This window comes from Oppia nitens, unplaced genomic scaffold (assembly GCF_028296485.1).
Source record: "Oppia nitens isolate AA-2021 unplaced genomic scaffold, nextdenovo-longstitch-racon4-pilon3 scaffold9_pilon_pilon_pilon, whole genome shotgun sequence".
Classification (NCBI taxonomy): domain Eukaryota; kingdom Metazoa; phylum Arthropoda; class Arachnida; order Sarcoptiformes; family Oppiidae; genus Oppia; species Oppia nitens.
In genome coordinates this window covers 2,816,951-2,843,001 of record NW_026533253.1, presented here as the reverse complement: position 1 = coordinate 2,843,001, position 26,051 = coordinate 2,816,951, and the positions used below count along the sequence as shown (strand labels likewise).

The 26,051-nt window shown below is 28.5% G+C and overlaps 4 protein-coding genes across 4 annotated transcripts; 2 read left to right on the top strand and 2 right to left on the bottom strand.

Moving 5' to 3' along the window:
- Positions 1–72: 72 nt before the first annotated feature.
- On the bottom strand, positions 73–9,089 carry LOC128964629 (programmed cell death protein 4-like). The gene is made up of 5 exons (XM_054311260.1): positions 8,416–9,089; positions 2,040–2,146; positions 936–1,703; positions 736–875; positions 73–673 (listed from the first exon to the last, which is right to left on the bottom strand). The coding sequence occupies exons 1-5, from the start codon at positions 8,768–8,770 to the stop codon at positions 613–615; spliced, it is 1,431 nt and encodes a 476-aa protein (XP_054167235.1). The 5' UTR covers positions 8,771–9,089; the 3' UTR covers positions 73–612.
- A 679-nt stretch (positions 9,090–9,768) lies between these two features.
- On the top strand, positions 9,769–10,845 carry LOC128964632 (mediator of RNA polymerase II transcription subunit 28-like). The gene is made up of 2 exons (XM_054311263.1): positions 9,769–9,977; positions 10,060–10,845. Exons 1-2 carry the CDS (start codon positions 9,927–9,929, stop codon positions 10,843–10,845), a joined length of 837 nt encoding a protein of 278 aa, XP_054167238.1. The 5' UTR covers positions 9,769–9,926.
- A 65-nt stretch (positions 10,846–10,910) lies between these two features.
- Positions 10,911–12,952, bottom strand: LOC128964628 (cytosol aminopeptidase-like). Its single transcript, XM_054311259.1, has 6 exons — positions 12,811–12,952; positions 12,628–12,749; positions 12,079–12,555; positions 11,872–11,977; positions 11,612–11,804; positions 10,911–11,560 (listed from the first exon to the last, which is right to left on the bottom strand). The coding sequence occupies exons 1-6, from the start codon at positions 12,814–12,816 to the stop codon at positions 10,986–10,988; spliced, it is 1,479 nt and encodes a 492-aa protein (XP_054167234.1). The 5' UTR covers positions 12,817–12,952; the 3' UTR covers positions 10,911–10,985.
- Positions 12,953–14,295: 1,343 nt separating this feature from the next.
- On the top strand, positions 14,296–24,742 carry LOC128964770 (huntingtin-like). The gene is made up of 15 exons (XM_054311406.1): positions 14,296–14,532; positions 14,603–14,686; positions 14,764–16,183; positions 16,272–16,509; positions 16,576–16,746; positions 16,825–17,033; positions 17,109–17,305; positions 17,411–21,681; positions 21,748–23,104; positions 23,437–23,551; positions 23,625–23,829; positions 23,891–24,144; positions 24,216–24,376; positions 24,453–24,540; positions 24,629–24,742. The coding sequence occupies exons 1-15, from the start codon at positions 14,432–14,434 to the stop codon at positions 24,740–24,742; spliced, it is 8,985 nt and encodes a 2,994-aa protein (XP_054167381.1). The 5' UTR covers positions 14,296–14,431.
- The last annotated feature ends 1,309 nt before the right edge of the window (positions 24,743–26,051 follow it).

Here is a 26,051-nt window from a genome sequence, read left to right as displayed (position 1 = left end):
TAAGACAATGCAATTTATTAATAATTATATATATCTTAATTTTATACAATTTTTAAATCAAATTTCTAGAATTTAAAACATCTCACATAATAATTATAATATATTGTATGTATGTATTCATGTTATATAAGATTACAAATTTATACTGAATTTTCAATTGGAAATCACAAGTCATTTGTTATTATTGTGTAACTCTGTTCTCATAACTATAGTTATCTCTATCGACAGGTTTTATACAAACTTATTGAGCACTCAATTTATTATCAAAAAAATCTCTCATCTCTTTTTTTAGGCATTCATTTAAGCTTTTATATTAAGATTATTATAACATATAATTGTATTGATTTTTTTTGTTTAAAAAAATTCTTTTCATATTAATAATACAATAGTAATAAATTCACAAAAAAGTAAAAATCTAAGAAAGTTTGAAAACAAAACCGAAATAATAATATATAAGTTATATATTCCCAGAAGTGATGTTTGAATATTACATTTAATTACATTTAAGGAATTTGCAAAAAAAACGATTAATAATAATAAGAGACGATTTATGCGATTCATTGAAGATTACAATTATGTATAGTATTGTGTTCTCAATTGTTTTGTCGCTTTTTAGTACAACTCTTCTTTAACCCGACCGCCGTCGCCCTCTGAGACAAAACGTTTTCGTCCCCTAAAATTGTCATCAAAATAAAGACTATAGAAATTTGACAAATATTAACAAACATTCTATACCTCGACGGTAAGTTCTTGACGACATCGCTGGGAAGAAAGTCGCACTTTTGACACTTGATTGCAAACTTCTCAAGAATATTGTAGGCGTGCGGAACATCGATGCATATTTCAGACATTTCCTGATAGACCCGATAAAAGCCCTGCAAAACATACAATTAATGGATTGATATTTATAAGCTGATTAGTTGTGTAATACAAACATTTCTAAGCTGATCCAAAGTGATGATAACAGAAGAACAAAGAGACTTAAGAAGTTCACAAATGAGATCCATAGTTCGCTCTCCCATATCTTCAATGGTCAAAACGATTGCTTCGTAGACAAACTCGTGATAAAAGTGTGGAACTTCAAGTTCTTGGAGACAACGAGTGGCCTCTTCAATGTCTCCGGATGATAGATATTCCTTAAGAAGCGATTGAATTTGTTTGATGAGATACTTGACTGGCCTCATACCACCACTAACACCCCATACGTTGTCCAATCTGACCAAACCATGTTTCATACTAAGAAGAACATCTGCGTGTTCAATGGCCATACGTGCCTGTGTGCAGTCGCCAACACCTTTGTATCGCTGAACAAACTTTGGAGGAATGCAATCGTCTGCAACCGCACGTGCGATGAAATTACCCAAAACAATGGCTGCATTAGGTGTGTCCAAAACCAAATCAGGAAGACTACTAATCAATATATCAAAGCCACGTTCGATATTCTCCTCGTGAAGAACACGTCCGTAAAGATCAGAAATGAGGACTGAAGTCATTTCGCGATTAGAAGCTTTGCGTTCCATCGCCAGTGTAACGGCTATCACAAGAATTTGATGCAAATTGTCGCCCAAATTAATCTCTTCCAATGAAAGACCCACTTCTTCTGTGTCTCCATTTTCAAAGTATTCATTTAGTATTGGAGTCAAAGTCGTCTCAATTTCGTTCTCTTCGAGTGGAGGAGTAATGGCTTCAAATTTGCAGACATCCTATAGATATGTTAAATAAAATATTATCCATCAGATTATATGGATGACACACAATAGTATATAAATATCAATATTTAATGATATAATAAATATATATATATATATAAAGTGATTACAAATAATATTATTTAACATATATTACATAAAATAATGACTGTTCTTCAGTGTATAAAATCATAATATTAATGTATTAAATCTAAAATTTCTTTACTACTAAACTTTAAATTCTTTAAAATAATCTATTTTATTGAAACATTCAACTAATACAAAACAAATCTACAATTATTTTGTTATTTGTCGTAAATTTGTAAAAAAAAATTAAAATTAAATTCATACCTCACTTTCCGAGTCATAGTTAGGATCGTGTGGGTCCTCCAAACCCTCCTCGACTCCAACTAATTCACTTCCCGGTCGACCCCACGTTCCTTTACCACCGGCACCACCTAAACATTTTTAATAAATAAAAATATGGTATAATTAACATATATTTAAACCTCTTAGAGTTCTCATCGAAGTTAAAAAGTAAACAGTTTTTTAAAAAGTTGAAATTTATTATTTGAAAAACTAATAAAATATTCACAAATTCATATTATTTTTATTATGTTATGATTTGCATGAGAGAACAGAGTAGAGAAATGGGATGCGATTATAGTAGGAATATCTATAGTCGTAATGCTGGGCATCACTGATCACTTATGTAAAGAAATACAATAATGAAAAAATTTTAAAAGTGAAAACAACAATATAGTCGACACAAAACACAATAATAATTTGCTCCACTTTTTTGGTAACAGATCAAGGACTGGGGGCCGACAGGATTGACAACTATCTAAGCAATTGAACGGTTTGTTATTGGACTACAGTCACGTATACATACAAACATTGTATCGTCAATGAGAAAGTCATTTAATATATTTTAATATATAATATACATATAAATTATATTATATATCATTTGATATATTAATATAGCAGTCAATGTACTGTTGTTTTAAAATTGAAAGTTACGAAAGTATCATATTATATGTCCTTAAATTGTTTTGAATTTTGAAAAAAATAACTTTAGTGTTAAGTATAAACCAGAAACCTATTTACAAGATAACCGTTTTTCCCGTTAAATCTATTGTGGGTTCACTCACCCCAACCTTTTTCCTTATCAATCCATTCACAACTTCAACATTAATGCCATTATAATTATCGTTTATAAAATGCTATAATACAATAATACATATTAATATATACATATTGTATATAATAAACAATATTAATATATTCAGTATTAATACTTCAACTAAGGTCTGACTCATGATTTTCCGATCATATTTATACTTAATTTTTTATTGTTTCATAATTATTAACAAATACTATAACTTAAATTATATACCAATAAACAAAACAAAATAAATAGTACACTTTGCAATAGATATTTTATATATTAACATTTTTCACAACAAAATTAAGAAATTTCCTATCAATGCTTTAACTTTACCATATTATGTAACAAATTAAAAATTGCAATGAAAAATAATAAACCATAAATTAATTGTTATATTAAAAACAACTAAATTATAGTTATTGATTTATTTTACAATAATATTAACTCAATATTTTTGTAAACAAAATATTAAATAATATTACAAAACAAATGAAACGATAATTTTGTAATTTAAATGACAAAATTATCGTTTGATTTTTGTAATATTTTTATTTAATTTGCTCATATTTTCTATAAAAACTTAGCTAAAAATAAATTGCAATCAAAACTTTAAAAAAGAGTAAGATATGCAATTTGTACAGTTATTATAACAAATTTTAAATACAACATATTTTATATTTATTATATTTTTCTAAGTTATTTTTTAATATATTTTTCAATAAATAAAATATCGATATTTGTTAGAAAAAGAATTGTTTGCAATTAAGTTAAATAAATAAATAATAAATGCTTTATTTAATTAAATATAGAAATTAACTTTCTATCAAAACTTAATTAAATAAAAGATATATTTGTTATCTTACATTACTTTATAAGTAAAATTAATAGAAATATTACCAAATTTTAATGAATAATTAAATCATTCAATATTACAGAGTGTATTATATATTATCAAAACCAGTAATGGTTATCACTTTTGGTCAGTGAATCGATCCTAAAGGCGAGGGTTATATAGATATAATAGTCTATTATAATAAAGTCTTATATAAATATCAATATATAATAAAAACAAATAATTTATTTTTCTAATACAAAATTACATTCACAGCATAATAAACAAATTATGTAATTTTAGAAATATAAACAACTTTGATGCAACAATAAACTATAAATATTTTTGTGGATAAAATAATTAAAAACATATGTTACTAACATTATAAAGATATTTGATTAATTGAAATTAAATAAAAATTATCAACAAAACAAAATGTTGCCCTCTCAGTATTTATTACTAAATATTATCTAAATTTGTTATAATTACAAAATAATTACAAACAATATTAAAATTACAATTAATAAAGTGAAAATTATGAAATTACTTACACAAATAAATAATTCATATAGGAATTTACAATTTACATAAATAATATAATATTTATTATTTTACAAAATGTTATGCTAACTCATTTGATGCTAATTTTCAAAAACTCAATAATTTTCCGTGAATTGACTATTTATTTTAGATAATTGTAAAACTAATATTTTAAAAAATATATATAACATCTTTACCAGGAATATCTAAAAATATTTTTATTATAGTTTAAAACTATTTTGTTTATGCAAATACATTTAGATTATAAAATCAATTGTTTAAATGTTTTAATTATTCACAAAGAAATCGACATTATGCAATATTTCAAATATTATAAAACCAACAATAATAGTAATTATCATAAATACTATACTATTATAATAATCTCATTTGACTATTCAAAATAAGGGATGGTTTGTGTTAAATATTGTATTAATATAATTCATTAATATATTTTAAATTATAGTCAAATTATTAAAATAATAATATTAGATGGCTATTGAAAAACTTATTTCTCAATTGTGTTAAGACAATATTTGCGTGACAAATAATTTAATCAACAATAAAACATTTTATAACAAATTAACAAATATTTAAGTAATATTTTTTCAAATTTAAAGCAGAAATAACGTACAATAATTAATATACAGGAGAATTGCATAATTTATTGCATTTTAAAATAATTAAATTTAAATAAATTAAAAAGCAAAAAAATAATTAGATTTTTAATTTCATTATATATAAAATTATTATCTATTACACAAAGAATTATATAATTTTATGCAAATTTACATAAAATATACTATACTAAAGCTATTTCAAGCCATCCTATTACGTAATAACTAAAAATCAATTGCAGACATATATTGTGTGGAAAAATACCATTTATTGATTGACATTGGAATACAATGTTTAAACTAAAATATTGTGTATTCAAAGAAAATAGTGTACATCATATATGAGACTATATATATTATATATACTTTATATACATCAAAAAAATATTTTTTTTAAAAATAAATATTCAGTTTATAAAAAATATAAATATTCATTTAATATACTATACATTAACTAATATTTCTATGATAAGATAAAAGTAATTATTTCTTAAAATCTTTTTTTAAAACATCAAAAAATAAATCTAAATAACTATTTCCTTATTAATATAATTACATATTATTATTTATCAAATTGTAACCTAGGCATTTTATCATTATTTGTATTTTGAAAACAATTATCCCATTTTTAATATCAAAACAATAATAATCTTATTTTATAAATATTAATCAGTATATTAAATAAATAAAGTATAAATACATTATAGTTATTATCATATCTTGTTGTGAATATACAATAAGTATAAAACAATTATTAAAAATACAGCTATATTAAATGTTTATTTATTTCGTTATTTAATTTATTTGTTAGCAATTGATGTTTTGCCAAATTTAATCAATTATCGAAAAATATATCAATATTTATAATTTATAAAAACACATTTGTTTTAACCATAAATATCATATATTTAAATAAAAAGAATATATAACTTTTGTTTTAATTTATAACATATTAAATAAAAAATATGAAACTTAATGCAGATATATTCTTTATGCTTTATTTATCAATACAACATAACATTATAATTGTTTAGATTTATCTACAAATCTTTAACAAAACAACAAATAAAACTTATAATTGAATATTGATTTAAATTCTTAATATAAAAATATAATTTAGATATAAGTGTATGTGTTTGAGAAATGATATGCCAAGAGGTTTGTTATTTTGCAGTACTCTATAAATTTATTATCAAAATAATATAATATATAAAATATTATACAGTCTAACAACACAAACAACACTTAATGAATGAATTCCTATTTAATAACTTTGTTTTCACCTAAACTCAAGATAAGCCCATTTAATACATATCTTATTTCTTATTGAATAAAAATCAAGAAAACCGGTTACAAAATTTTGAGACTAGTTTTTCAACAAACGATGCACAAAAAAATGAATCAATTTAGCGGTCATTTAAAAACAACTTTTGCTTAATTTTAACAATATTTAATAAACTAATTTAAATTAATAATGAGGCTAAATATTAGACTACTATTTATAAATTGTGACAATATATAAAAACATGCGTTTCGTTAGAAATATTATCATTGAAAGCATTTACCAAATAATTATAAGTAGTGATCAATAAAATTAAGTTTTAATATTGTTAAATAAAGTAAAAACAGTTAAAAATTAATGTTAAGTTAATAATAAAATATATTAACTCATAAATTATAATAACATTAATTCATTTAACAGTACATTATTGAATGGGATATCATTGTTCATCACAGCTTACACATCGATTAAAAAAAATAATTAAAACAGTAATTAATGGCTTAAAATGTTTTTACTGAAAAAATGTTTGAAAACTTTCCAAAATAACATCATTGATATAGTTATTAATAGAAAAAAAACATTTATTATAAAAACATAACATATGAAAATAAATTCAATGACTTTTGTTGTTTATTCAAGTCCTATGATTTTTTTAAAATTTTGTTTATACCAATTGTTTATAAACTATTTTAAGCCTAATATTCTTACAATAAATTATTTGTAAAATAAAAATGACTAATTATTTATATACAAATTATAATACAGATGACGTGATGCATTGTATACTAAATAGATATCTATTTTTAATTAACAATTCTAGTGTTTATTTTTTTTAATTTATAGATATACTAATATATTATACGATTTGTTAATTACTTGATTATTATTACATAATACCTTACAATACAACACTAGTTTAGTCTATTTTGTATTCAACACTAATGTTTATGCAATAATATGAATAAAATTAATTTATAGCTTATATGACTATATATTATATAATAGTTAAATATTTTGTTTGTCGGTCTCGATATTAGATGTCTATAATATACAACTACAGTATAGTGTAATATAGTTAAAAGATGGTATGGTTTTAAATGGTTGAGTCGATTGAATCAATTCAACTAAAAACAAGTCAATTCATGTGAAGGTCACCTTTGTTTTGGTAAGCACTGGAACCCCTGATCCCCATCACAGACACTCCCTCTATAGCTTAACCACCAGTGCTGACAACACCAATAGAAAGCAATAGTTATTTACAACTGGATTCAAGGCCAACAACAAAATGCAAACACAAACACATATACCTTAACATAACATAACAGTGCCTATAATAAACATAGCATTTAATTTCTGAGCCCATAATATACAAAACTTGATAAACTTCCGCTCAATTGCTGTAAAAAGTGCTTATTTTTGTAGTAATTTTATATAAATAAAAATATAGAAATAAACATAAATTTAATTAATAATAGTTAATAATATGAGGCAAATGTGGGACATATAGTAGCATAGGGTTTGTCACGTAAAACAATACATATAACATAACATTTGTGTTCAAACAAATACAACCAATAGTTGATAACAATTTCATCTTTTTTGCGACTCTTAGAGCGCCAAAGTATGTATCGGATCTACCAGTGCTCAGGAATGGCTTACTAGTGATGCCGTCAGCCAATCACTGACTGCCAACTGACTACAAGAAGGGATAGCAATCGGTGGCAAAAAAGCAAAGCTTTAAGCTATGAGAGAAAAGCTTACCATTTAAATGACTATCGATAGACAACATACCAGTGTTATAGCAATAACTATAATATCTATGCGCTGTCTCAACATTTCGATAGTATTATATCGATAACACTTTTTTCTTTTTTTATATTATTTTTTCTATTTATTCACATTAAGCCGTTATTCACACATATTGTGCTTAATTGTGATCGCATTTCAAACTTTAAACATTAAAACAATGGCATAAATCGATACATTAGATTGTCATTACTTTTCATTTAAACTTTCAATTGATAACAAACATTGTCATCAGTTGTCAACCAATTATTCTTGTACTATAGCAATGGTCACTAATATTACTAATTAACTTATTGTCATCTAATAATTGATTGATTTTCATATAATAAATTTAAAATCAAAAGCAAACACAACTTATCATTGAATTAAGAGCTAAACAATGACTCAAATAAATACTTGAAATTATTTAAACAAATAGTGAATAATATTAAAGAGATAGTCAAAGATGTGTTCAAATAAAATCAATGACAATAACATACCCTTCTTTGCAAGTCCTCTGCCAAACCTTCCTCGAGATCGGCGACTATTTTTAAGCCACTTCTTGCCGAAACTGTTTCCATTAATCTTTGGTGAAACCTTATCCCCTGACTCTCCATTGGGGAGAACCTGAAGTCCATTAACTCCATTGACGGCAGCGGTAGTATTGATCACAAGTTTAGTCGATGGTCTCTTTGCTCGTCTTTTGATTCGGTCATCAATTGCCGTACCATTGGTAACACCATTGTGGCCATTGACGGGACTGTCGACATCAAACTCGTGGTCGTCATCCGAGTCATTAGCCAGCGATGGCACCAAATGGTTAAATCCGTTGATAACAACTTCTTTGTTTGCCATTTGTTACAAATCAATCTTTGGTCGCAATCTCTTTTGTCTTTGTTTGGATCACTTTGTCAGTTGTCTAACTATTAAACATATGCTAAATGTTTGTCAATGTAAGTCGTGGTCACTATTTGGTCATTAAAAGAGCTGACAATTTAATTAATTTAAGTGTTGGTATAATTTGTTTAACTAAATGGTTGGAAATGTTTTGCAGTTATTATGAGTTTTTAGAGAGAGTTTTGGTTTAAAAAAATTGTTTTCAATTCAAACATTCATTCAATGATTGAGTCAAACACTACTATAAGACAAACATTGTTCACAACAACTGTTAAGACCAGTCTATTCACACTTCAAGGGGTTTAATATCAATGGCTTACGAATTGTCTGGAAATTTCCATTACTTTTACATTACATCAACTAATATAACATTTTTTTCATTAAGACTAACCAACAATCAATGTAATGCTATCATTGATATTACAATTAATTTAATTCAATTAATTCCATGTATTAAATAAACTAAATTATAATTTATATAAAACTTTATGCAATACATAAGCAAAACAACAGTTAACTCATGTATTGGTCCCTAAACTATGTTTAGCCAATAGACATGTTATTTATAACAGAGTGTATATGTAATGCAAACCAACAGTATATTTATGTATAAGTTGTTAACTATTAAACATAAACTCTAAATATTATTAATTGATATACAGTTTAGTTGACTTTTTACATATTAATCATTATTAATGTAACATATATTAGTTGTACATACAGTTGACAGTGTGACCTGAGGTCAACTAGTTGTCTAACTGAGCGGTAAACAAGTCAATTAAAAGACAATTGTTTAGAGCGCCTCCCAGTGCTAGTCATGCAGTTATGTATTAGTTTTCTATGTATTACTTATATGTTTGGCTATACTTAGGGGCGCTATTTGTCTGACTTATGTAGTTATATAGGAATTACTATTAAACATAACATCAATTGAGACAAACTATAGGGACTTTAAATACATTGAATATCCAATGTATTACACATTGAAGACATTGTTATAATATATTTGACATAACTATCAAATATTTAGCAAATTATTAATCAAATAAATTGTAATTATAGTTAAATTAAATTAATTTCAATACAATATAAACACTAATTAATTAATAAAAAGATGACAACTAATAGTACTTCACTTATTGATGACTTTGAAAACTCATTTCAAGTAATATTGTTTTCATTTAACTTATAATATATTTTTATTTGATATAAATTAATAATTATTTATCAATTGGTCACACAATTAGTCTTGTCTATCATTATTGACGAATCCATCGACGACTCACATCCATGACTCGGATGAGGTCAAGACAAGTGTCGATCAAAATATTCAACGATTTCTAGACATTGGTCGACAAATCGAGGCTTTCTTTCTTCAGAAACGACTATTAATTTCTGTTCAAAAACCGGAACAAATTTTAGCCGAAGACATAATGGAATTGAAGAATGAAATCGCACGGAAGGATCAGGTTTTGACCAAATATTACGATAAGTTACAGTACTGGCAACAGTTGATGAATGAGACAGTCGCTAATGGAGATGGTAGTCATCATTTACAAAGACCAACTTCATTGACTGGCCAACCAGTTGCTGCACAACCACCACAACAATTACCATTACAAATGGCATCACCTCATCCACAAATAAATTCTCAGATGAATCCACAACTGAGACACAGTGTGCAGAGTCCTATCTCAGCTATCAATGGTCCGCCAACAATGATGAGACCATCAATGGGACCACAAATGACAGTTGCATCTGCAGGTCCTATGACACCGCCTCAAATGATACCTTCAGGTCCTATGCAGGGACAGACAGGTATGATGACTACTGGTCAACCTACTAATATGGGACCTATGATGACACAAATGGGAGCACAACAGGGAATGCAACAAATAGGTGGACAATCACCTATGCCGACTCAACAAATGCCACAGTTTATGCCACAACCACCTCAACCTGGACTTCAGGGACCATTAGCTTTCTTGGAGAGGACAACGTCTAACATTGGTTTATCAGATGCGAGACGTTAATCGACTATTAACATCAATTATCAACAATTAATGATTACATATAAATTATATTCAATGAATAAAAATTCAATTTTATTAAAATCATTTTTCATTTAAAGGAAATATAGAAATATTTCATTATATGATACTAATTAAAATAATTAGTTCAACTCATTGTTGAAGAATGCTTTTGCAAAATAAACCAAAGTTCTCATCGGACGTCCAGACATACCTTTACCCAAATAAGAGACATCATCTTTGTTATCCATAACACCAGCGATGTCTAAATGCATCCAATTTGGATTAGTGACAAACTCTTTGAGAAATGCGGCGGCAACACATGCACCACCCTGACCGGCACCACCTATATTGTTGAGGTCAGCTGTGGCACTATCGGTGATCTGTTTAGTAAAGTGTGACAATATAGGCATTCGCCAAACTCGATCACCAGTCTGTACGCCACACTTTTGCAAAAGATTATAGTGTTTAGTAGATGTGGAGAATACTCCGACCATTGCTGCTCCCAATGCCACTTTCATAGCACCAGTAAGAGTGGCAATATCTAGAATCAATTGCGGCTCAAAATTGTGTGCATAACACAGAGCATCGGCCAACACAAGCCGTCCCTCAGCATCTGTATTGTCAATTTGAATGCTTTTTCCATTCATAGCAAATACAACATCTCCCGGTTTAGTTGCCTTACCGCTCGGCATATTCTCAGTCAATGGAGTCAAACCTATTGTATTATTATTTTAAAATAATTACTGGTAATATATTAGATACTTACCAATTATATTGACTGATGCTTTAAGAGAAGCCAATGTATAGATAGTACCAAAAACATTAGCAGCACCTCCCATATCGGCCCTCATTTTGTCCATATTGAGAGATGGCTTCAATGAGATGCCACCGCTGTCGAAGGTGATACCTTTACCCACAAATACTATTGGTTTAGTATTGGGAGCATTATTGTAATGCATCTAAAATACAGATTTTATTAAATTTGCAGAAAATGTTATAAATATCAAAAAGCATAGCTGCAAATACCTCGAGAAATATCGGTGGTTGATCTGATCCATTGGCCACACTTAGAAATGATCCCATTTTCTGGCTTTCAGCCCACGCCCTATCTCTGATATGAACCTTAACTCCCCTAAAGTTAAACATTTTGGTAAGTATTAAAACTGAAATTTAATTGCCGGTAACATAGATAAAGAAATTATAATAATTTACTTAATTATTACTTAATATTACAATTTGCTTAATTCTTCGACAGCTATATTCCCGAATCGGGTCGGAGTCATGAGATTCGCTGGCGTTTCCATTAGTCTACGTGTAATGTTCTGTCCTTTGGCCAGAGTTAGGCCGTAATTCCATTTAAGTTCCGCTTCGGGGTCTTTGGAAACGTTTAAATGATTTAAGTTAACGTTAGACTTCTTTAATGATTCCCCTTTAAGTTCATCATAATTATAAAGAATCAGATGACTGCCCTCAGCGGCCGCTACACCGTCACCACAATCATCGACATCGATTTGGTCAATAGATCCCAAGTCTCGCAAAGTACGAGTGCCAACAGAGATGGCTGACCGGATATTCTCGCGGTCTTCATCTATCTCTTCAGAATCATTATAACCGGCATTGTTTGGTCCCAAACCAACCACAGCCACCACTGGATGTGTTGGACTTAACCCGTAAAAGACTCGACACTTGTTTTTCTTCAGAGGACCAATACTTGATATAAAGTAAAAACAATTAAAGTGATTGCAATTTATGACAAAAAGATCTTTATGTGACATGACTTACACATTGATGGCATCACTGAGTTTGCCATCGACTGTCTCATCAAATTTGGTGGCGTTTTCTGTTAACAAATATTTTTCTTTGTCCTCATTCTTCTCAAAACATCCCAAAAGAATAGCTCTTTTCTGAAAAATGACAACAAATTTAATTGTTTTAAATGATTTCAAGTAAAACAACAAAACAGACCCCCATTTGTGCTGATATTTTCACAGATGTGGTCGTCGTTGTTGTAGTCAATGAATTAAATAAAAATAATTTAGTTATGATTTGACTCCTGTTTACTGACAAATCACTTGATTTGAATAAAACTAATGATTTAATACAACGAAAACAAAATGTCATTTAATATATCAATTTAATATCAATTTCAATGATTTGCAATTTAATAGACAATATTTGTGATTAAATAATGAAAAACAATGAGACAACTGTTTAAATATTTTAAAATAATATTACATTCAATTGAATGTATGATATGATCAGTGATATCATGTAATTATTTAACTTTAAAAACCTGGTTATCATATGATATCTAACACTGTATTTGAATGAATAAAAGGTTTATTACTTTACTTGAGAGCAGTGCTGTATTAATACAGTACAGTACAGCTCTGTTTCAGTTTGAAATACATTTAAATACTGTATTATTACTTAAGTTGTAATAAACATATTATATATTTGATATTATTTTTTACTTAAATATGCAAAATAATTATTCAACTAATTTTCATTAAACTTTGTTTGTTAGTGAAATCTATATATAGTATTATCAATTGGTTTATTTATAATACAACACTTAAGTGTTATAATTATTATAACTTATGGCCAATAGTGTCGAAAAGTTTGTCGATTAGACAACAGAAATATAGACTAAATACATGTATATAAATAAAATTTTTATATTATAATAAATAATCATAAATTATATTCCTGTAGAAAACTGCATCAAATTTTCAGGTTATGTTTGGTAGACATTATAAAGTTTTCGTTTATATCGACCATTTGTATCCATTTCCTAAAGAGATGTCAATTTCAAAGATTATTATATATTTTTCTGAACCAAAAACATACAAAAAAGACAGACATTGTATAAGTACTCCGTTTAATATTTTGTCTAAATTTTTAATCTAAATAATAAGGTTTTTGATTATTAATAATTATGAAGAAATCTATTTATAATATTTATATTAATATTTTATAAAAATAAGTTTAAGTAAAATATGATTAAAATGAATAAAACATGTAAATATTTTTTATTTTTAAAAATATCAATAAAATATAAATTTGATTATCCTTTTTAAATTAACAAAAAAATCTAAAATTTTATTTTTAATAAAAATAAAATATATTATATTATCATCATTTTATGTTTCAATAAAATTAAATAAAAGTAATCTAAATAATTAAATAAAATTTAAATACAAATGTAAATTATAATACAGTATTGTATAATACATTAAATTATTTATATATATATATATATTTATAAAAATTACTAATCTTTAAATTAAATTTTAAGACAATACTGTTTATGATAAATAATAAAATAATTTGTATGAAAATTATAGATAATTGTATAAAAGATTTAAAACAATATTAAATATTTGAATAAATATTTTTCTTTAAAGCAATAAATCAGTTGTCTATACAATAGAGGCATTCAATGACGTAATGTTTACAATCAGTCAATGTTTTTGTTGTATTGAAGTGGCGTTTGTTTGGTTGTCTGCACTGACATCACAATAATCACCACAAAAATTACTGCACTTTAATATTAATACATCATTTACCCGACAGTTGGTCACCGATGGCATCAATCGAGAAATTAGTGAAGGCTTTCGAGGCCCTCAAAGTGATCCAAACGGTGGCCGACAAACCCGAAGAGGCACTCGTGTCCACCCGATTCATGTATGTCTCAATTTATTTGATCCATTGATTTTCATTAATTAAAAYCATTATTTTTTTTATCAATTGACAGCAAAAGGGAGACATCTTTGACCAAAAAAGACAAAGCATTTCATTGCAATACAATCGCTGATATTATCTGTTGTCCATCACTGAGGTTTGTTTATCGAAGACTTAAAATTGATATTTGTTTTACAAATGACATGAATTGAAAACAATTGCTTTTATTTATAGAAATATTGAAGATTTCCATAAATTTCTTGGTATAGCTATCGAAACATTTCTGGTCTGTTGTGATGATCCCGATTCAGACGTCCGCATGACTTCTAACGAATGTCTGAACCGTACGATTAAGAATTTAATGGACTCACAGTTAGGCCGAATTCAGGTGGAGTTATACAAAGAAATCAAGAAAAATGGATCCACTCGTAGTCTAAGAGTTGCATTAAGTCGTTTCGCCGATTTGTCTCATTTGACGCGATCAGCAAAGTGTCGACCGTATGTACAAAATCTGTTCCCGTCTTTGATTAAGATCAGCGAACGAACCGATGAGGATCTCATCCAAGACACACTGCAAATGGCAATCATTAAGATTATGCCAACTCTGGCACCGTTTGCCACCGACAATGAAATAATTTGTTTGTTGAACGCCTTTCTTCCAAATCTACAATATGTCACACCATCTGTGAGACGTACAGCTGCTTCTTCGTTGGTCGTTATCTGTCAATACTCACGAAAACCGCAGATATTTTTTTCTTGGCTTTTGACACATTTATTGAAGTCATTAAATCAGATGAATGTTATATCCGAGACCACTGATGACAGTTCTATGGATACGCAAACCAATGAACGACTATTAGTTGGAATATTTGTTTGTCTCAAATATATGATTCCGCATTTATATGATATGCCATCACATGTAGAGTATGAAAGTCTAAAGACATTTGGTGTCAGTCAAAAACAACGGGAACTAATGGCTAAAGACTATGACACCATCACTGAGAACTTGTTGCAAATGTTTGAGCTGATCTTACATAATATCAGATATAACAATAATAATAGTGTAATTGTGTCGGCTCTGGAAGCACTTCTTCAACTTATGAAAACTCCACCAAAAATGATTCTTCCTTATCTTTATGATTCAAAAGGCATTGATAAGTCACGGATCGGCTCTTATATTCATTCATCTCCGGCATCGCCTATGTTATCATTGCATAGATTTAAAAGTCGTTTACAAAGTCATAATTCTCTGAGCTGTTCATCGATTAATGTCAACTCTTTAGATGACGACGAGATGATTAACATTTGTGGCATTACCTCTCTCGACGACAAATTGGTTCAGAGTTTAGAGAATATTCCACAAAATGCTGTCACTTCACAACAACAACAAATAACTCGATCTATGGATAATTTAAGTATTAGTGATACTATTGGATTAACTGAAAGTGACAATAATGAGCCAAATTTAAATGTGGTAAATGAGACAAATGTTGGAGTGGATTATGATTTAAATACATTGAAACAAAATAGACATTCATCGATGAGCTTTCAAATGACAAAATTGACTTATTTTGATAGCGAAGATATTAATGATGTTCCCATTTCTCCTTCCAATACTGACGGATCATTTGATGCCATCGATGACCGTTTAAATGTAAGATTTCTAGTATATATAGGATAACAATTCTGGTATAAAATTAAATTTATAATTTTTTATCCTTTTTTAATTAATATTGTAAAAGTATGGTGATATTGGAGATTTTACCAGTGAAAACATAAATTGTTTAGAGTATAGCATTAGACTTATTTGTAGTCAATTTTTATTGACCGGAACTACTGGTCGATTAGTGTCCGATAAAAAAGTAAGAGTTAGTGTCAAGTCATTGGCTTTGGCCAATGTTTCAGCCATTGTTAGACTTCAACCAAAGATATTACTGATTGAGATGTTTATTGAAAGAGTGGAATCACCAAATAAAATAGGTATTGTTAACTAATGTATAGAATAATCGGTAATTAACAGTAATATTACGGTTATAATAATTTTAGCGGATTCATCACAAAAAATTTGGGATATTTTTCAATACTCTACACATACTGATCCACAAATAAGAGGACAAATTGCTATAATTATTGGACATTTTATTAACGGAGTATTAAACGAATCAAACAGTTTTAATGATTACTTACTTCAAAACTGTACGGTGTCTTCATTTTCTGGTATTTTACTATTATTTTATTTTTTATTTTAATCGCTTATTAATTAATATAGTATTATATCATATAATTTTTATACAGAATTTCCAACTTTAGAGGATTTACTTTCAAAATTATCATCTCTAATATTAGATGATAATGACTCGTCTATTGCTGTTAAACATGGCTTAACGGGTCTTAAGAATTGTATAAATAATTGTTTGGAATCTAACGATAATATTAATTTATGTGCCTATTTATTATTGGACCAATTGATCCCTGTTAAAGACAATCCCTATTGGCTGATAAAAGTATAATTTAAATTGTTATCCGATTATAAATCAATTACTGTTAGACTATTAATAAAACTATTAATAAATTTTTAGGCAGAATTGGTAGACTTGTTTGCTCACATTGACTACAAAATAATACATTTCATAGAATTATCAAAATCTCAATTCAAGAACGGAATTGTTGTTAAACGGAAAAGTCTTCAAAATAGGATATTAAATGATGTGATACTCAGTTTGTTAGCCGATGAAGACTTTCGTGTAAGAGAGGCGTCTGCTAATGCCCTTTGCAAGTATGAAACCATTTTAATATTATTTTTATTATTATTTACTAATTGTTATGTTATATTATATTTTACTAATGTTTACTAATATCTCTAATTACAAATTGATTATAGTTTAATACCAGTGCTTTTTGCTCCATGTGTTTACTCTGATAACGATCCGATTACAGCAATAGCATTGGAACACACAAACAAAAACTTATCTCAAAATGAAAATCTATTTAAAGATTACGACTCAATGGTTCCGCCAATTAAGGCATTTATTGATCCTTTAAACACTGAATATTTGAAAATTTATCCAAACAATCGACTAATTGAATCTAATCTTTTAGATGTTGTTAAAAAATTATTGAACAAATTGTTATTTAATTTAGATGAAAGATATGCATTGATAGGATGTTGTAATGCTTTAACTTTACTCTCTGATAAATATCCGGTTACCGATTATCCCGAGTGTTGGGGAACTGACTTAACTGAATCATCAGTCGGAATACAATTATTAGATATTTGCATAACTTTATTGTTGACAAATCCATTGATTATGTTAGACTTGAACGCTCATCAAAGTATCATATCATTTACCGGTAATATTATTGAAGGTTTGGCATACAATGCTATCAAATCAAATATCAAAGTTAACAACAGTTCCACATGTGAACTGGATTGGGGTCTTATAAGTCATGTGTCACCACATTTGGCTCAACAGTCGGAAACATTTTTTGTTCATTTATTAAGAATTTTAAATATCTATTCCCTTGTTATTGATGAACCCATTACCACAACTAATATAATGAGTTCATTAACTAATTATAACAAAGTACCAGTCATTCAGAGCCTCTCGAATTCACCATTGAGTCCAATGAGGAAAAAATCTTCGATAAAGTCATCGGATTTAAGCGACAAAATTGATTTAATGAAGAAAAGTGATTCAGAAAAGTCAGATAAAGATAGGTTACTAAAGTTTGGCTCAAATCCACTCTATAGTCGTTTTAATGATTTAATTAGAGCTTCTTATATGAGTAACAAAACATCAATGGACTTAAGCAGTGATAAAATGTCAGGACTTCTTAATATTGTTCTCAATGTTTTGGGTCGTCTCTTGGAAATGACAACAATTAAGTTTATCAGCAAATATGTTGAAGAAGTTCTTCATTATCTTAAGATTGTATTCACACTCGAACACAGTCTTACAGTCAAAACAGTGCGACAACTGTTAAAGTGTATATTTGGCACTAATTTTGTTATAATGTTTACTAACACTAATGCCGATAATAGTCATGTGATAAATAAATGTGATAAAGAAGTGCCAAACGATGACAACTCTACTCCACAAAGAATGCCATTCAGTAACGGAATTCCAAACTATTCTGAAGTCGACGGACTTTACAACACATGTCTGTCCTCTCCATACACTAAATTCACTAAATTTTATGCCACGATGTCAGCCAAAGTATTGTCGAATTTTGGTTCATCAGATGAAACAGACTTTTCATTTGGTTGTTGGCTAAGAAAGAAAGTGGAAAAAAGAGTTAGTCTTATATTAGATAAGAATATATCAAATTCTGGTCTCAACTCAAAGACATCACTTACATCACATATAAGACTTTTTGAACCGGTTGTCATCAAAGCACTAAAACAATACACAATTACCAGTGATATTGAGCTTCAATGCGAAGTTCTGGATCTATTGTCACAATTAGTTCAATTGAGAGTCAATTATTGTCTTCTCGATTCTGAACAGATATTTATTGGTTTTGTGTTAAAACAGTTTGAGTTTATAGAAAGCGTTCATTTGGATCAATACGACAAACTTATTGGTCATATATTTTACTTTTTAATTCTTCTTTCATATGAAAAATATCATTCAAAGCCTATAATAGGTATTCCAAAGATAATACAACTTTGTGACGGAATTCTTGCGAGTGGACAATATCCGCAAAAGTTTGCATTGCCATCGCTAGAGCCCATTGTCGTGGATCTAATACTTTTACGAAATGCTAGCAAAGTCGAGTCAGCTAAAGAACTTGAAGCTCAACGTGAAGTAATTGTTGCTAATTGTCTTAAATTAGTACAATTTTCAGATATTCTACAGATTCTTATAATAATAATAAAACAGAGCAAAAAAGATGGCGAAGAAAAATGGAAGAAAATTTCCCGACAAATAATTGACACTTTACTGCCACAACTGGTCAAACAATCCATTCATATTGATTCATATAAATCATTAGATTTGTTGCACAAATTATTTGAATGCGTTTCTCCTAATGTTTTCAGACCTCTTGATATACTTTTAAAAGCATTGTTTGCTGCACCACAACCTGATATTATAGATAATTACTATTACTTTCATCGATGGACTTCATTAATATTAGTGATATTACGCTTAATTATAGTACAAGCAAAAGAAGATGTGGTATTAGCCCGACTCGAAGATATGAAAAGCTCTATTGTTTCGATCGGACCGTTTGGCTTACCTGTGATCCCCACATCATCTTTGGCTAATTCCATACCGTTCCACATGTCATCAGTTAATATCAATCGTAGTGATACCCAAACATTAGAAGCCGAAGACATGTTTGCCGAATATTTACTTGAAATCATTGAGTTGTGCAGTCATGAGATCACAATCCGTATGAATACTATATATAGTGATATACAAAGACATTGTGACTTTTTGATCCAACAAATGGCTAACTATATGTTAATATTGACGCATATGTTTCAATCGGGTTCATTCAGACGTGTAGCCAAAGCTGCCATGAATTTGATCAAAAAGTGTCAGTTTAGTGATTGTGTTGATACAGACGATACAAATAGTTATTTGAATGGTTTTTCACTTTACAAAACAAATTCATCGTTTTTAACATTAATGTCTTCTCATCCAACACTTTCTCTACAATGGTTTAACCTATTAATGCTTCTTAATTATGAAGATAATAATGAAGACGGACTGTGGAATCAATTGATTCGACCCAATCATAACAGTCTTAATATTTCAAACTCTAAACTACAAGCTATTGGTAAACGTAGAGGAAGTGTCAATAAAATGAAAAATATGTTTGTCTTTTCCCCGAGTGTTGAAATAATACGAAGAGGTTCTTTGATTCTGTTTTGTGACTTTGTCTGTGAAAATATGAACGATGCGGAGCATATGACATGGCTTATCGTACAGAATATCAATGAGATAATCAAGTTGTGCCACGAATTACCAGTCAGTGAATTCATTTGTGCCATTCATCGCAACTCAGCCTCGAGTGGTCTCTTTATTCAAGCCATTAATGCCAGATGTGACGAAAACCTCAGAATTGGTAGTTTTTGTAGACGACTATTGCATTGTTTAGGTAGAGTTCATCCGACACAGTCTTTATCATTAATAACATATCTCATCGAGAAATTAATCTCAAATCCCGGTCTTAATTTTAATTGTCTGCTTATGAGTGAAGCCGAAACACTTGTCATCAAACGATTGAAATCAATGTCTTCATCACTGGAATCATATTCTAATCAAAGTAGTAATCAATTGACAGCTCAAGATTTGGATAAATTAGTTCATTCACTTAATACCAAACAACATTCACAACTGATTTCAATATTGAATTCATTCAGAAAAGACATCAGCGATACTAATTCGGTGCAAACAACACATCCATTGTTTGATAATATGAATGCTTCAGAAATACCCGAAATCAATAAGGAATGGTTTCTAACTGTTTTAATGAGATATTGTCAAAGATATAGCAAAGGTCACAAAACAGCACATCTTATAAATAAACTTTCGTACGACGATATCGTCTCAATCATGTCATCAAAAGATTTTGCATTAGAAATATTAGGAGAATGTATTGAATTTGGCGACCAATTCATCGAAGAGGATGACAAGTCTAACACTAAGATTATGTTCTCTGCGGTTATGAATCGTATCAATCTTTTAAAGGCATCCCTAAACTCAGTGTTACAACACAGCAGTTATTTCATTAATATACTACCGGCCCCTCACTATCCATTTCTACCTCATTTAGAGATGAGTACACCGAAAGAGGCCCGACATCGGGATAAACTCATTGAGTTTTTTGGTCAGTCAGATATTTGGAGTTATTTGTTTAGATTGTCCAATGGGTTCTTAGCATTTATGGATCACCATTCGGAGCGCAGTATTGCCACAGATTTGTTGGCAAATATCGCACGGATTACCACTCTTTATGCAGAAGCGCTTCAATATATGACAGAAGCTATCGAATGCGTTTCATTTACTTACATAATCGTTGTTTTGAAAATCATGAAATCAGCTCTTAATTGTAATTCAATATTCACTTATTTATCGACATCTAAAACTGTTAGCTACCAGTGCTCTATTATCTCAGCGTTACACTCATTTACTCAACATTGTAAGTACTATAAAAATTGTATATATACTCTGCAGATATATAATAATAATAAATTTTATATAATAGTTTTCGGTGAACTACCAAAACTAGAGGGACCGAAAAGTTTTGGTAAATCTGAAAAAGAAAATCCCGAATGGAAACATCCGCACAGGACATGCATACGAATGGCTCAATTAGTTTGCTGTTTAGAGACACACCAATACAAGTCGACATCTGTTCCACAATCAATATGCTCTCTATTAAGAAAAGTCATTTTTTTGACAGCACGACTACCTCTTGTAAATGGCTTTGTTATGGTTCCCATTGCTGTTTGGAATTTTGATGGTGAAAGTACATGGAATCCCAATTTTAGTGGTGATTTCGGAACAATTATTCCAACGATTCCATCTGAATATTTGAATTTCAGAGATGTTTTGGATCAGTTCTGTTTCCGAGTTATGAATTTAGGTTTGACGAGTCGGATCCAGTTTGAAGAGATATGGATGACATTGTTGGGCGTTTTGAACACAAACAGCCAACTCGATGATCATAGTGAAGACCAATCAGAACGAACTAATATATGTCTATATGTAACCAAAGCTATAACTCAATTACTATTATTGTCCACTTTGTCGCCACAACCGGGAAATCCTATCAAAAGTAAATTTATTAAACAAAAGAATGAAAAGATGTCGACATTCTTGCATTCAACTCATGGATCTAAACTACAAGCTGTTCGCGAATCACTTCTCTCTGCTATTAATTCTTTGCTTACAAACAATGACGAAAATCAATATAATTTTTATGGTTTCGGACAAATATCTGTTCAGCTTTTAAGACATTCAATCAAAACGACGACATTCAATGAACTATCGCCATCACTATCTTCAACATCTTCATCATCAGATTACAGTCCATTAAGTCCTATAAATACTTCAAATTTAAGCAAAAATATTGTAACAAATCAAGAAAAACTTGAAATTGATTTAAATTCTTGTTTACACTTTTTACTCGACCTTTTTGGTCAGTTATTGACAGCACAACAGCCAATGCAGTTACCATTGCTAACAGAAATCTGTAGATCAACTATCCTTTTATCAGATCTATTCACTGAAAGAATGCAATTTGAATGGCTTTTATCTACATTTTTGGAACTCCATAGAATGGCACAGATATCTGAAGATGAAATAATGTGTCAATATTTAATTGTAGGCATTTGTAAGGCTAGTGCTGTTTTAGGTGTCGACACAGAAGCTATTATTGATAAATGCAAGAAATCTATTGAAATCAGTTTAAAGAGTCATTATTTGCCCACAAGAATAGCTACAATTCATGGACTCAAATATTTACTAGAATTTCAAGGCATCGGATCCAATAACAAAGAGACTCAATATCTATCAATTGCTTCGGATTATATTCTTAAACATCTATCGGATAATACTTTGTAATTACATTTTAAACATGTTTTATATATTATCGATAAAAATTTGTTAAATGTTTGGCATTGATTGTTGCGATTTCATTATCAAACTATTAAAGTTATCGTTATTTCTATGTATTTAGGTTTTAAGTACTTTAGGGGTTTGGGTTAGGAGTTTGGTTGAGTTAATTAGATAGTTAGGTTGTTTTGTTGATTGAATTTCTAATAATTTTAGCAATAATTTAATGATTTGTTTGCAATAAATTTATTTTATCTGAGCATAAAATCACAACAATCAATTGATATGTATTTAACAAATGGGTTCTGTATTATCTAATTAAACTGACATCCCTTAGGCCCAGTAGTTTTAATGCAGAACATGTGGAAAATATGTGGAAATTATCGTTTCATTTGATTGAGTATTTTGTTGAAGATTTTGCTGAAAATGAATTCGCACAAAAAATATTTCAAGTATTATTACTATTTATTATTTCTTTTTTATATTTTGTATAGTATTTTAAAAGTTTCTTAAACCTGTTTAAAGCTTTCACTGAAAGTAATAACAGATAAAACCTCAAAAGTGTATCCGATTGTTGTCAATGGATTGGATAATCTTATACTTAATGAGAAATTTTCAATCAAAGAGTCCAATTTGATTATTAAGTCGTCTCTGGAAAGATTCAAAACATCCAGCACTCAATTGGACGCACTGTTAGCCTTACAGCTGACAATGTCAGCCACATATTTCGGTAATAAAATTTAAAATATATTTTATTATAATTAACTTGAAATGTATTGTATATCTCAAAGTGGGTTCAGTTGGCTTGGATTTGGACAAAACAATGGATGATAGCGAGGAGTTCCTGTTGGCAATGGAAAAGTTGTCCGTCATTTTTGAACGACTGAAGACATGTCACGCATACGAAGCACAGCAGATATGCAATGTTTTGCCGCACTTCTTGTGCGAATTTTTTCCCACTCAAGACATACTAAACAAATGTATCGGTGAATTCCTCTCCGGTCAACAAACACATGCAAAACATTTAGCTAACATTCTTTTTGTTGTAATTATCAATCATTAATATTGAAGACATTTTTCAATTATTGCCATTTATTAACTTATGTTTTTTGTTAGGTATTTAACAAATTACAAAACGATTCCCATCTGAACATTGTTCACGATTGGGTCATCCTTTCATTGTCCAGTTTTACACAACTTAGTCCTCTAAACTCTGCCATCTGGTCACTCAACAGTTTCCTTATTTGTGCGTCAGTTAATCCATGGATACGTTGCGCGTAAGTTATGCATACATTGATGTTATTACAAATGACATTATAACCAATAAATTGTTTATTTGCTTATAATTTATAGATTTGCTTACATTCAAACTCGTTATGGACTTCTTGAAGATATTGACAGACAATTGTTTTTCTTAGTCTGCTATAACTTTTACAATGAAGTAATTTATATATTGTTAATACAACTCTATTGTATTGTTATCTAATTTAATAATTTTTTTTATAAAAACTATTTTTGTTGATTTGTAGCTAAAAACAGAGCAAAATAGAGAAGCTTTTCGTAAAACGTTTCAAAGTGTTGCTGAACTTCCCGACTCTCCCTACTCTCAAGTCTTAAGATACTTACAAATCTCCAGAAATTAAACCTTAATGTCTTATATTATTACTTGTTATTACATTAAGACATTAGTTGGTCACACATTATGTACATAAGTTAATATTAATCAAATATTTTAAAAGTATTAAAATATAATTTGTTGAATTGTTGTCAACACTGACAGACAATAATTGATTGAAAATAATAATTTAAGAATCAATTGTACTCTAACTGTGAATACATAAAATCTCATATTTACCGGTAATAATTGAAAACACATAATTAGATACACAAATATATAGAAAATTTTAATTTTATACTTTAATAAAAGAATAATAAGAATAATTTATAAAAGAAAACTGAGGTATAGTAAAAAATAATTGATTTATTTATTTCATTTATTATTTAAGTTTATGATTATTTAGATTTAGGTAATTATTACCGTAATGTTTTAGTTATTTGAAAAAATATTTAAATATACACTACACTACACTACATACATACATACCCTATATATACTACCGATAGTAATACTGTATAATAAATTGCATATGAAATGTGATAAACAATAAGTTCATTCCATTTAAATATTTATTTTTCATTTATAATAATTTATAAATTATGGTAATGTTTTGTTTTATTGTTGAATAAATAATTTTTTAATAAAATATTGTAACTGTTGATTGACACGTGAGTTGAATATTGTGTTATATAACATAATTTATACAGTATATAAAAATACTTTAGTTACTAATGCTATTAAATAAGTTATATAACAAAATATATAATTGTAAAATAAATATTTTGCTATATTTATAGAGAAAATAACTGTTTTTGCAAATACCTGTATTAATAAAATGCTAAACAATTGAAATTATAATAAAATATATAATAAAGTTCTCAAGTTTTTCTTATTTTATTATAAATATAACATCAGAACAGAATCAGTGCATCAATTGATGACATGACTATTACATTGACAATCAGTCACTAAATTAATTGACAATTTAATGGTTAATGTTTTACAGATAAACATTTGTCTATTGCCTAACAACACATACGTTATATGACATAAATAATTAATAATTACTGTATGTTTAATACTGTATGTTGTATGACAAGCATTTACTAAAATATTGTTTTATCTATTAATAATAACCGGATATTTTTGTACACTTTTTTTTATAAATTATTTAATGTTATCTGCATTAGTCTAAAGTCACTTAAATTAAATGGCAATCCTTTTAATTAGTTATTCCTTTAATTTGGTCGTTATTTTAATAAGTTTTTAATTACATAATTATCAAATGTTAGGACACAATTGATTGTGTATTACAGTATAATACAGTATCATTT

Coding starts and splice junctions, on each gene's coding strand:
- LOC128964628 (XM_054311259.1), bottom strand. Junction 11,805..11,871: donor AACCACCGATATTTCTCGAG/GTATTTGCAGCT, acceptor TCTGTATTTTAG/ATGCATTACAATAATGCTCC. Junction 11,561..11,611: donor AGCATCAGTCAATATAATTG/GTAAGTATCTAA, acceptor ATAATACAATAG/GTTTGACTCCATTGACTGAG.
- LOC128964629 (XM_054311260.1), bottom strand. CDS start 8,770: ATGGCAAACAAAGAAGTTGTTATCAACGGATTTAACCATTTGGTGCCA. Junction 1,704..2,039: donor ACTATGACTCGGAAAGTGAG/GTATGAATTTAA, acceptor ACATATCTATAG/GATGTCTGCAAATTTGAAGC. Junction 876..935: donor CTTTGGATCAGCTTAGAAAT/GTTTGTATTACA, acceptor TATGTTTTGCAG/GGCTTTTATCGGGTCTATCA.
- LOC128964632 (XM_054311263.1), top strand. CDS start 9,927: ATGACAACTAATAGTACTTCACTTATTGATGACTTTGAAAACTCATTT. Junction 9,978..10,059: donor ACTTTGAAAACTCATTTCAA/GTAATATTGTTT, acceptor TCACACAATTAG/TCTTGTCTATCATTATTGAC.
- LOC128964770 (XM_054311406.1), top strand. CDS start 14,432: ATGGCATCAATCGAGAAATTAGTGAAGGCTTTCGAGGCCCTCAAAGTG. Junction 14,687..14,763: donor ATCTGTTGTCCATCACTGAG/GTTTGTTTATCG, acceptor TTTTATTTATAG/AAATATTGAAGATTTCCATA. Junction 23,552..23,624: donor TCGCACAAAAAATATTTCAA/GTATTATTACTA, acceptor ACCTGTTTAAAG/CTTTCACTGAAAGTAATAAC.